The 13,034-nt window shown below is 33.7% G+C and overlaps 1 protein-coding gene across 5 annotated transcripts in view; it reads left to right on the top strand.

Annotated features, from left to right (window-relative positions):
- The window catches only part of VPS13C (vacuolar protein sorting 13 homolog C), a 176,356-nt gene extending 163,618 nt beyond the window's left edge, over nucleotides 1-12,738 (top strand). For 3 of the 5 annotated variants that reach the window (XM_025472615.3, XM_025472616.3, XM_049104457.1), the window contains 4 exons: nucleotides 1,713-1,801; nucleotides 8,605-8,728; nucleotides 10,319-10,399; nucleotides 10,709-12,738. In XM_025472615.3, coding sequence (XP_025328400.1) covers nucleotides 1,713-1,801; nucleotides 8,605-8,728; nucleotides 10,319-10,399; nucleotides 10,709-10,810 — 396 coding nt within the window. In that variant the 3' untranslated portion in view covers nucleotides 10,811-12,738. Of the gene's footprint in view, nucleotides 1-1,712; nucleotides 1,802-8,604; nucleotides 8,729-10,318; nucleotides 10,400-10,708 lie in introns of those variants that run through there. The other 2 variants (XR_003146096.3, XR_007407480.1) reach the window with 1 other exon arrangement.
- The last annotated feature ends 296 nt before the right edge of the window (nucleotides 12,739-13,034 follow it).

Here is a 13,034-nt window from a genome sequence, read left to right as displayed (position 1 = left end):
AATAATTCTGTGATAAACATCATTATACATATTGATTTTTCATATATTATTTCCTTAGAATTTACTTGAAAATATTGAATGCTTTTGCTAAATATTGTAAATTCCTCAAGTTGCATTTTGGGAAGGGAGTAAATATTTTATCAGCTATAATCTGGTCTTCTGCTGCCATCAGTGACTCAATATCTTAATCTGATCTCAGAGTGTAGTGGATTTTAGTCATGCTGAAAACAGTTTCTATCATGTAGTAAATATGATGATAAATTATACTTTAAAAGCTTTCAGTGGTTCAGAATACAATAGCCTGATAACTAATGAAAATGCATACACAATGGAACGTGGGTAGTATTTCTTTTACATTGCATCTCACATCTAAATATTTTAGCATTTAAATTTCAAAGCTAAAAATAAATATACTGAATTGTTCTATTCATTTCCCATTTTCTCTTAATTAAAGAACTTAAGGTATAAATGTTAAAAGATTTTAGCTAATCCACAAAGGCAAGATGTGAAACAAGTTGACTTAAATACCACTTGTCTCTGAGACTCATTCTAAGATGAGATCCCACTTCTGGGATTCATCTTCTTTGTTCTTGGCTTTTCATAACTGTCCAGGAATGACTGAACCAAGAATTTTTGGAAAATGTGTATGTAAGCATTGAAATAACAAATGTGTTTTCTCTGCTTGTGATTATTATCGATTGTTATCCTTTTAATAATATTGATGTATTCTTGGTTATAAATGTTATAGTCTTATTTATTAGTTATATTTATGTTCTGTAGTTTCATATACATTATATCATCTGATCCTTAATCATGCATTATAGATAATGTCAATAATATTCGATTAGCATTAATTATAAAAATAACTATTTTACTCATTTTTTAATGTGTGCTAATTCAAATCACAATAGTTTGGAGATAGTTGAAATGAAAATAAATGTATTTTAATGTGCTAATATTTATACTTGAATTATTTATGCTTGTTTATTGTCTTTAGCAATAAATTGTGCCAGCTATTTGAAATCTTAGAAATTTTTCATGTTTGTTAATATTGACATTATATTTTCTTTTCTTTCAAGAATATAATTTGTTACATACATGTACTTTTCATGCATGTTTAATCTATAAGACCAAATACTCAAAAGCATTAGGATCAGCTATCTTGAAATTTTATTATGTGTATATCTATCTATATAAATCAGTGGTTCTTAACCTTTGAGAAGGATCACAGACCTACTAAAAAAGTGATGAAAAATATGAACCATCTTCTGAGAAAAGTTGCAGAACCACATTTTCAAAATTTTATGTGCTATTTTAGGTGCAGTTCATAGACCTCCCAGAGTCTTTCCATGGACCCAAGGTTAAGAACCCCTATAACGTTAATGTCACACTTCATATTAGCATATGTTCGTATTCCATTAATGAAAATGCGTGATTACCTCTGGTAGATATTTTTAAACCTATGTGTTGTCACAGAATGAGATGTATTTTATAAGATCATTTAGTAAGCATTTAATACAGATTTGTCTCTTAAGGCACACTCAGAGTTATGCTGTGAATATTCTTCTAGCTTCATATGCCAATATTGTGCCTTTGTTTCTAATATTTTTTTCCCTAACTAGCACTGTTACTATAATTAACTAATATACAGTATTGGAAATACTATTTGGATGCATGTACTATGCAAATTTTGAGTCTTGTTTTCTTTTCAGAATCATATCAGAAAGTTAGAAGGAGAGACGTATCGATACCACTGTGCTATTTCTGGAAGCAAGAAGGCAATCCTTATGATTACAAATAGGTATTAACTTTAAGTGACATTTTTTTCAAATGCAAACTATATAGATGACAAGAATTTCGAAAACTAAAATGGCAGAGGACTTGGAGAACTATACTAAAATTATAAAATGCTCACTGTCATTTAGTCACAAAAATACAATCTAGATGAGTCCTTTGAAATCATCTGTTCTAACCCTCTCGTTTTGGAGATGCTGAAACTGAGACTCAGCATAGTTAAGGAGGTTATCCCAGTTAAACAACTACTGAGATATGGGGTCTAGAATAGACTTTGTAGGTGTAGTAGTCATACTATTACATGTGAATTGTAAATCCAGCTATGGAGACTGGGTTCATGAATTACTTTTTCTTACTATAAGGTTTTATTTTAGATGATTAGCATACCTTTTTTAAGGATGGTATTACATCTGTGTGTTTTTTCGAATTTTTTTCTAAGTATTTTGGGAATGGTAGATAATTTTTCCAAATAGAAGAACTTGGACTAAACCACTAAGTTTATTTTCCTGAAATTTTTCCTATATCACTTGTTCCAAAATGACTATTAAATGTTAATAATTTTCAGAACCTTCTAAGTTATATACTTTAATAGGATTAAGGCAGAGTATTTACAATAGGCAAAAATCTGCATTAGATTCCTTACTCTACTGCATTGAAATATATTTGGCTGGAAGAAGAGAAAGGAAAACTAAAATGATAGGATTCAGACTTAAACCACAAACTTTTTCAAGGAGTTAACCAGTCACATGATTTGCCCATTAAGTAAAAATATGCGCAAAACAATCTAAAAAGTGTTTTTTACTGATTGGACTATAATCATTTATTTTTTATGCCCATAATTTTGTATTTTGTGCACTAGATTAGACTCAAAACAGTGTTTATTTGTACTATATGTTGTACTTAGCTACAATGGCAATGTGTTAATTCATTTTAAAATTGTATACCTTTTATGTAATTCAAAACTAGGTAATAGAAATCGGGTTTTTTGGGTGGGTTGTTTCTGGTAATACTTAATACTTTAGAACTTATTTGATTTAAGTACTTTGTGGGAATATTACTGTACATGTTATATATCTGGTTTTTCTTCAAGTAAAATGAAAAATCATAGTAACTTTAAATCTAGTCACTTATAGAGGTTTTTTGGGAGGTAATTAGTAAGATATTTCTGACCAGTACAATTATTTAGTCTCCTTGTAGCTTTAGAAGACTCTAATAGGAAATGCTTTGACTGAGGTAATTATCATTATGCTGATCTGTTTTACCTTTAATGATTACATAAAAATAGCATTTCTTCTAAAGTTGGTGTTTAAAAAATAACTCTTTTATTGCTAGAATTATGCTTATTCATTGTAGATAGTACAGATCAAGAGTCCACAGAATTTCTTTAAAGGATCAGATTGTAAATATTTAGGCTTCAAGGGCCATGGTATGTTTCCCAACTATTCATTTCTGCCCTTGTGGTGGGAAAACATGGACAGTATGTAAATGAATGGGGGGTGGGTATCTGTTTTCCAGTACGATTTTATTTACTAATACAGGTCATAGGCTGAATTTGGCTCACAGGTTGTAGTTAGCCCACCCCTGATAAAGACAATAATTTAAAAGATGAAAACAAAGTAACCACACATTGTAGTTTGTTTAGAACGGAGCTGATTTGCACCTTTTGTCCCAATTAGCAACTAACCCTTTCATTTTTTTTTTTAAGATTTTATTTATTTATTCATGATAGACATAGAGAGAGAGGGAGAGGCAGAGACACAGGCAGAAGGAGAAGCAGGCTCCATGCCCGGAGCCCGACGCGGGACTCGATCCCGGGACTCCAGGATCGCGCCCTGGGCCAAAGACAGGCGCCAAAATGCTGAGCCACCCAGGGATCCCCTCCCTTTCATTTTTAAAAATGTTTTGGTTTGAATCATAAATTATGATAACCCCTAAAAACAGCCTTTACCAGCAATCCCACCATCCAGCTACGTATGTATTTTGTAAAAACTATGTATTTCTACAGCCAGCTGCAGTACATTCAAGTATGAATTTTGTACTATGTACAAAAATACGTTAGGTATATTTAACTAACCTAGGTTTTTCACCAATGTATTATTATCATCTTCCCAGACCATTAGATAGATATTCATAGATAACATACTTTTTAATGACTGTAATATTGTATTTATGGATATAGTATGACTTATTTAAATGCTATTTATTCCTATTTGATATTCAGTTTTTCCCTCCCAGTACTGTATTATTATAAACATATCTTTGCAACTCAGTCTTTTTTCTATAATTATTTCCTTAGGATGAATTCTTATCAGTGGGATTGCTGATTTGAAAACCGTGAAGATTTTTGAGACTCTTTTATATATTGCTAACTTGTTTTATCAGAACAAGTGTATTGATTTTTTTTACATACAACCAACAGTTTTGTTTTTTTTTATTTATTTATTTTTTCAGCCAACAGTTTAACAGAATGCTCTTTATCCTGTGAGTTTTGCTAAGACTAGTGTTATTATTTAAACTTTTTTGTTCTTGCTAACTTAATGGGCAGAAAATAGTTCTTTGTTTTAATTAGCATTTATTTGATTGCTAATGAGTATGAACATTTTAATACATTCATCATGTATGTTTATTTTCTATTCCATGAGTTGCTTTTTCATATCCTTTGTTCATTTTTTATTATGTCATTCTTTTTCTTACTGAATTTAAATAATATTTTATAAATTAATATTAGCTCTTTTTACCTAATACATTATCAATATTTTAATGACTTTTTTGAGTTTTCCAATATATAGGGCTCTTAATTTTTCCATATTGGAGTTTATCTAAAATTTAGTCTGAATTGTTTCTCTTATCAGTTTTTAGAAAAAAAATACAAGTTTTCATGACCTAAATTTATCAGGCTGTATCTTCACTAGTTGGTCCTAACTCCTGCTTAGTATTTTAGTAATCTTCATTAGGAAATTGTTCTCTGAATAGGCATTTTTTTTAACCTTCTGTGTTAGTTTGTATGGGCTACCATAACAAAAATACCATAGATAGGTGGCTTAAGCAACAAGCATTAATTTCACAGTTCTGAAGCCTGGGAAGTCTAAGGTCAAGGGGCCAGCAGATTCTGTGTCTGTGAGGGCTCACTTCCTGATTCGTAGATGGCCATCTTGCTGTGTCCTAACATGGCAAAAGTGGTAAGGGAGTTTCCTCAGGCCTCTTTTATAAGGGCACTGATGAGATGATCTCATCTCATGAGGGCTCTACCCTCATGACCTACTCACCCCCAAAGGTGCCACCTCTAAATACCATCACATTGGGTTTGGGATTCAATGTATGATTTGGGAGAGGACATACATATTTTGACCATTGCACTATCAGTGTCTGACAGAAATAGGGACACAGTTAAAAGTTATATCTTCTGTCCCCTCCTCATCTAAAGGAGGGTCTGGCACATTATTAGTGACATCACAGTATACTAGATGCTAAGATAAAGTGATATACAGAGACTCTGGAAAGGAAAAATGTCTTGGTTCAGTAAGGTGGGAACCTAGGTATCATGGGGAGTGTGTTAGGGCAGATGTGCTTGAGCTGTCTTACAGAGTATGGAGTTTTCATACCTAAATAGCAGGCAGTCAGAGGGATTAAACAGTACGGCATTTTGAACAGTATGATCATTTGAAATGGCTGGACAGCAGGATGTTGGTGGGAAAGCATTGGGAGATGAAATAGTCATAGGTATCTGCTCATGACATCTGAAGGGTATAGATTTTATCATTAATGTGATGGAAGATTACTAATTTTTTTAAAAGTATAGATATTTTATTGTTCATTATTGCAGCTTTTCACATAGAGGTATATGCACATAGCTCACACGTAAGTCTCTCTTTTTTTCACTCCCACTGAAGGTTTGTGCACGAGAACTAATATGATGATGTTTGCAGTTTAGAAAGATCTCTGGCAGCAGTTTAGATGTTGAAATGGATGAGCCTCACAGTGGAGTCAGGGAGACCAGTTAGAGACCAGTTAGTTTTCTATTGTTGCATAGAAAATTACCATAAAATTAGCAGCTTAAAATAACACAGATTTACTATCTCACAATTTCTCTAGGACAGGAGTTGGCTATGGCATGGCTGGGCTCTCTGCTCAGGGTTTCACAGGCTTAAATCAAAATATAAACTTCCTTTTTAGAAGGCTCTGGGACAGAATCCACTTCCAAGCTCACTTAATGTTGTTGGCAGAATTCAGTTCCTTGCAGTTGTAGGACTAATATCCCAGTTTCCTGGATCTCTGTGAGCGGGGTATCTGCTAACAGCATCTGGAACCTATCCTCATTTTTGCCATGTGGCTTTCTGCTTCTTCAGTTCAGCAACCAGCACTCTGGATTCTCAGCCTCTAACCCAGATTTAAAGGGGCCTTGTGTTTATGTCATGCCCATGCAGATAAACTTTTTCTTAAAATCACCTTTGCCTTATAATAAAACCTAATCATGGGGGAGAAATCCATCATATTCATAGTCATGGGGATTGTACAGGTCTATATACTAGAGGACAGGGAATCTTCGGGACCATAGTAGAATTCTGTCTACCACATAGACTGTGGCAGTGGTTCTGATAGGAAGCAGTGAGGCCTAAACTAAAAGAACAAAGACAGCCTTGAAAAGACTAGGGCTTGGTGTTGATTGAGTTTAGAAGAGAAAGGAATATAAGAGGACTTTTTGGTTTGGGGCTTAAATACCAAGAGTATTGGTATTATCATTTATAGTAATTTAAGGAAAAAGATTGTTTTTGTTTCTGTTTTTAAACTTAGTGAATTTCATGTCACTTTGAGATATCATAGTAGAGATGCCTTAATAGTCCAGGGGACAGATAGAGATGTAGATTATAAATGTAGGTGTAGATAATTGGAGTTTAGATAAGGATTGGAGTTGAGATCTTGGAGATTTTCCAGTGTGTGTGTCAAATAGAAGACCAAGATTTGAGCTCTGGTAAACATGGAATGGGAAGAAGAGAATGAAAAGGATTTAGAGTGCTACGAGAACAATATTATTATTGGCATGGTGAAGAGAAAAGAGAATGTGAAGACAATGGGAATGGTGAATTTGCATTTGACACAGTGATTTGTAATTGTTATCTGGAACTCTTAGCTCTTGTGATTCTCTTCTGGAACAGGAAGTGAAGGGATAGAATCCACTTCTTGGAGACTGTTTAGAATATGGAGTGGTGTTGAAGGATGTCACAATGATGAGAGAGCACTTCTGGCCCTTTGAAGCCTTGAACTAGGGATGATGAACTTCCTACAGTACACAACAGTCCCAAGTCAGCCCCAAATTCCAGTAGTTCCTCTGCTGAGAAATAGTGCTGGAGGTTTAGTTCAATCCTCACCCTACATCAGTCACCAGGTTCATTCAGCTCTACCTCCTAAGCATCTAGAATCCACCTTGCTCTCCTCCTTTTTCATAGCTACTGTCCTAACTGAGGTTCTGTTCCCTGATTGGACTATTCTGTTAGTGTTCTACTTTGATTATCCCTTCTCTCCTCCCTTGGCCACTAGAGCTGTGACTCTAAAATGGAAACTTGATCATGAAATTTCCCATTACCTTACAGATTTAAAGTCAAGATGTACTAAAATTGAAAAAAAAAAAAAACAAACCAACAACAAAACAAAACAAAAAAACCCCAACAACAACAACAACAAAAACCCTTCAAGATCTGGCACTAAGCTAATTTTCTCACCTTTGTGTATATGTAATATTTCAGCTATAGACCTCTACATTCCTCAAATAAACCCTCCCCTTTTGTACCCTCCATTATGTTAGTGCTCTGCTCCCTTTGTCTGGACTATCTTTTCCCTTTCCCACATAGAGAACTCCTTTCTTTCAAGAATCAGCTCTTATACCACATACTTTACCCACATAATCAGTCCCTCTTTCTTGTGCTCCGGAATAATTTTCTGCACACTGTCCTTCTGCACTCATCTTATTTTGCTGTCAGAATATTTACATGTTTATTTCCCTTCTAACCTATAAGTGCCTCTCAAGCAGAAATACTATCTTCTTGGTTTCTCTAGCACCCTGGATATTTGTAGAATTAACAATTCCTTTACTTTCCTAGTTATGCTTTCTGTAATCAGAATCAAGTATGGTTATATCAGTAATTAATCTGAATCACACACTGGAAAATCAGTGTGGATGTCCTTTAAGGATTCCGTGATTTTTCTTTTCTTTTTCTTTCCCTTCTGCCTCCTTCTCCTCCTCCCCATTCCCATCTCCTCCTCCTTGCTATTAAGTAAAATGGGATACTCACTCTGATACAGTACATTAGTGTTAAAGTGTTCAAACCTGATATTTATTAGTAGGCCTAAAGTGAATCTTTGCTGACATTTGAGGTTTGTGACATTTCCTGCACATTCTTTCTTGACTGGAAGGCATAGATGATTGACAGTAAAGAGCAATTAATAATTTTCCAAGTAAAACATTTTCAGGGGCTTCTGCCTTTATTGCTTCCCAGATGAGAGTACAGCCTGTTCCTTATGTGTTTCAAAGATGATTTAAGTTTTTCGGTCAGTTAAAAAAAAATGACACTTTTCTGAATTTTGCAAGATTGGCAGAAGGGGAACTTTTGAAAGTCTGCTGTGTTAGTTGGTAGGTGCCATATTTTCTCTTTGACAGTTACCTAGGCTTTTTTTTTTAAATGTAAAGCATATTTGTTTAGTGCCAAGTTATATTATTTACTGAATACTGCCTGTGCCATCCAGCAAAGTGAAATATTAGAATAATGAACTATCTTTATGACTACCTGCATGCTTTTGTTTCCTTTTGAAAAACAGGCGAGTGTTGTGTATAAATGAAGTTGAAATCCTAGGCCATATGTCCATAGACTGGCAATGTCCATTTGAAGATTTTGTATTTCCTCCCAGTGTCCATGGAAACATGCTAAAAATTCCAGTCAAGGTAAAAAAACATGAATTACATGTTTAGAGCCAAGACTTTGTTAATTGAGTGGAAACCAGTGCTTTCTGGCTGTCTTTTACAGCTAACTACACAAAGTGTTTGAAGGATCATTGTGATGATGATTATATTATTGTTATTATAATATGGTGAAATGTAAGGAAAGATGTATAGTCAATTTATTTCTGTGCTGTATTCTTTTGACAGTCTTTGATTATGTCAAGTGTCCAGTAGAAGAATTAAGATGTGGATGCTTCCTTTTTGTAGAGTAAAGCATTAGTAAATAAGAATTATTATTTTTTTACTTCATATGAATAATTATTCTGCTGTAATCTTAGATGCTTTTTGGAAGATTCCCTTTTTAAGGCTTTTAGGAGATAATTACAAGTATATCTGAAACACTCCTGTTTTAACACATTTGGCACTTACAAAATTTAAGTGCATTAAATGTACATACATTAAATGTATTTACTTAAATGTAAATACAATTTAAGTATATGATAATACTTTCATGTCTTCCCTTCTCATCATTTTCTTTTTTTTTTTTTTTTTTTTTTTATTTATTTATGATAGCCACACAGAGAGAGAGAGAGAGAGGCAGAGGGAGAAGCGGGCTCCATGCACTGGGAGCCCGACGTGGGATTCGATCCCGGGTCTCCAGGATCGCGCCCTGGGCCAAAGGCAGGCGCCAAACCACTGCGCCACCCAGGGATCCCTCTCATCATTTTCTAAGGAAGAACTTTTAATTACATAGCAAGTGATTAACAGAAATGATACCCCAACCCTTTGCATAGTTCTCAGGCTTCACTTTACTTTGAAATGTATCATTTTTCTTATATATATTATAAATTTATTTTCACCCCTTTAAAAAAAAACTACAAATTGTCATTTTGAGGGTGGTTATTCTTGGAATGTGTATTTTCTCCTAAACAAGAATGATACCTGTTATTGGAACTATCTGAAAAACATTTATCATAAAACTTAATAGAGATGCAGGTACTATTATCCTTTAATTTATGTTTTCTTTTCATACAAATTTACAAATAAAAGAACTGTAGAACAATACCATTTTGCATTTCAACCTTACCTCATTGTAGAGCGTTGAAATTGAAAGTATCCCTTGGTATATGAAACATAGTTTTCAAACCAGGGAAAACTGTGTCACTCTGCATATATATTACTGTCTCCTCAGTTATCACTTTTCTTTCACATCAGTGGTGAGAATTGACTCAATGTGTTTTACATTATATAAGAATTTTATCTACCAGCCAAGGAAATGAAGGAAGGGTTTTTTGATTTGTCAGATGTGGTGAGTTATCAAGTGGTGTTTCTGTAGGCTATTTATCATAGCCTGTAGAAAGCCATTATTTTACCCAGATAGATGTGTACTCATCCAATTTCATAAATTCTAACAACTCACATATGGAACCACTATCCTTGTACTGAAATGATTTAGTTCTTATCATACCTGAATATGGATATTTGGTTAGTCTGTTGGTTATAAAATAGAATTGACATTTAAGCATCCAATTAAGGGTTTGATTTTTTTTCTTCCCCAGAATAATTTTTCTGTCATTGTTTCTTTTGAAACAGGAGCAGGGACTATTCCACAAAAAAGACAGTGCTGGTTATGGCTACCGGAGCATTTACCTGCAGGACGCCGCCACAGCAGAGGTAAACATTGACTTTACAGAATGCCTCCTTTGTTGTTAGCTGGAAGAATTTTTTTAATCTGTTATACTGATTATTTCTCCCAGAAGATTTTCCAATTTTAACTCTGGATGGATATATTAGCTTAAAATAATATATTGTGGGCTCACTAGGGCATAAGGGTCTTATTTCACATTACACCTATGGACTAGTGTATTCTTGTTCTTTGCTGTTGGACCTGTATGGAAAGCTCCAACTCTTGCTTTTCTGCCTTTACCCATAGATGAGCCTGTACTTGTCTTTACCATTCATAGTAAATATTTTATTTTACAGAAAGCATATAATGCCATTGATGATGCACAATCAATGAGACAACAGCAAAAATTGAAGAAGCAGTCATCACTGAAACTTCTCAGGCCCCAAATACCATTTTAATCACACTATTAAAGCAGCCCCAGAGGGCTGCTACCGGGAGAAAAACCAACTGTCGGTCTTGTCTATAAATCACTCTTCTTTATCTTGCTAAAGAGAATTTTTAAAGCAATCCTTCAGTTCTTGAATTCTTTTCTAGGGTAACTGGTATTGGATTTTCCATTTTTTTCCCCTTTAGTTTTGACTCTAATTTTGTAACCATGTCTATGTCAGCAATTCACTTCTACGCTGCCCCCTATATGGGTCAGGCCCTCAAAGAAATAACACTTTAAACTCAGAGTGGAATTTCCATTAATGTTAAAGTTGTGAAGCAAAGGGCAATGGGCTTGTTTTTAATTAAAGTTCTTACTGAAGAACGAGAAAAAAGCTTAGAATGACTGGTGTTCTTTAGGAGATTTTGGACAAACCTTTGTACACATGTTGGATATTTTATTTAAGGGTACTTTGTTCAGTAATTGAACTGAGTTCATATTTTTGGTAAATCAGATAATTGAAGAAAAGCCACTAAAGGGAGAGATGACATGTTTTCTGTTTTCTCTTCATGAAAACATTATTTTTCTCCTAATAAAAACATTTTTTACTTTGGTGCTTATTTTTCTTCCTTGCATTAGAATATAAAAACATATGGAAAATCAAATCTCAAACTATCTGTGGTCTGTGGTCTGTAATGTAGCCATCATAAAACTTTTGAAATTATTTACATGCTCTTTTGAGATGAACTTAAGTGGCACAATTATAACACTGATACATGAAAATAGTGTACTTTATGTTTTTCGAGACTCAGAAATATGAAAAGCTTGATATTTTTATATTTCTAGAAATTATTTTTTTATAAGTTGAAAGAGTTTTATGGGCATCATAAACTAATGCTTAATCCTATTGCATACCTTGAAATGTATTTTAAATACTTACTAGGAAGTATGAAAAATGTCTAGTTATTTTATATAAAAATAAAATAAGGCACATATGACAACACTGTGGAAAATACCTGGTAAGTGTATCCTTTGAGGGAGCAAGCTTATGAGAATCAGTTCAGTACAGTATTTTATTTTTGTCCTTTCCACATCTCACTTATGCTGATCAGAGATATACTGCCTATAAAAGTTTCTTTTAAAATGATGAGAAGTATTTAATATCCTTGAATGAATCTTTATATTTGCTCATGGTTTTTAATGTAACATTTATTTCAAATCACCGAATTGAAGAAATGAAGATGTGGACATACTTGATTTGCTCTGTTTTTGTTGATATGTGGTCAAGTTTCTACAAACTTTATATCTGTTTTGTAAGAAAGCCGTAAAACTTTTAAAATGTTTCCTAGTTATTATCTACTATAGACTCCAAAAAGAGGATATAACAACTGATACCCTAATATCAGTTAGGGTACCAGTTATCTGGTACTTGATCTCTGATACAGTATGGTGGACCTTGCCTTTTCAACATCATTTCTTTTTCTGTGAAGGAACGTGTCATATATAAAACTTCTAGCCTTAAACAGAATTTCTGTATCAGTAGTTAATTGCAGTATATTAAAAGAAGCATCATAAACAGAATTTCATAGCAAATGCACTAGTGTTTTGTATCTTTAAATTTGACTTAATCAGGAATTTGAGATATCTGATTATATATTTCATAGGAATCACAGCTATTGACAATGTCCTAAATATTTAAGAAACCGTATTATACTGATGGCATGTACAAAACATTGATTTAAAATTTTTTATAGATATATTTAAATTCATCTCAGTTGTAAAAATAAACTTTCAAATGTTTGTAACATTTTAATTTGATTTAATCCTCTGGGATAGAAATAATTCATTGGTAAAGTATAATGTATTTTGTGTTTTTAAAAATGCTTTGAGAGTTAATTGCTTGCATATGAACTACTGAGAGAAATAAAATATTTGGTGCATTGTTTACAAGTGTGAAAACTTTGTAGGTGTGTGTTAAATATTCAAATAACACTTACCTTTACTTTCTGTGTCTTTCCCCTTTCCTCTTCCAGTCCTATCCTAGTGGAAAGTTAATAGTTACAGAGCATTTAAAAAAAATGGTCCTAAGTGGAAGCCTTTTCTGGAGGGTACTGAGCCCCTTGACCACATCTCTGGCACAGGTCTTCAGTGCAGGGGGAATACAGAGAACATATTTGTCAAGGGCCCTGCTCCCACACTTCGAAATCTTTGGCTGCTTTTGCACTGGGGTTATGCCTTCTGTTGTTTCTATTAGT

The sequence above is a fragment of the Canis lupus genome, chromosome 30 (genome assembly GCF_003254725.2).
Source record: "Canis lupus dingo isolate Sandy chromosome 30, ASM325472v2, whole genome shotgun sequence".
NCBI classification, from domain to species: Eukaryota; Metazoa; Chordata; class Mammalia; order Carnivora; family Canidae; genus Canis; species Canis lupus.
Note: the sequence above shows the minus strand (reverse complement) of the source record. Positions and strands in the feature narration are given on the sequence as shown.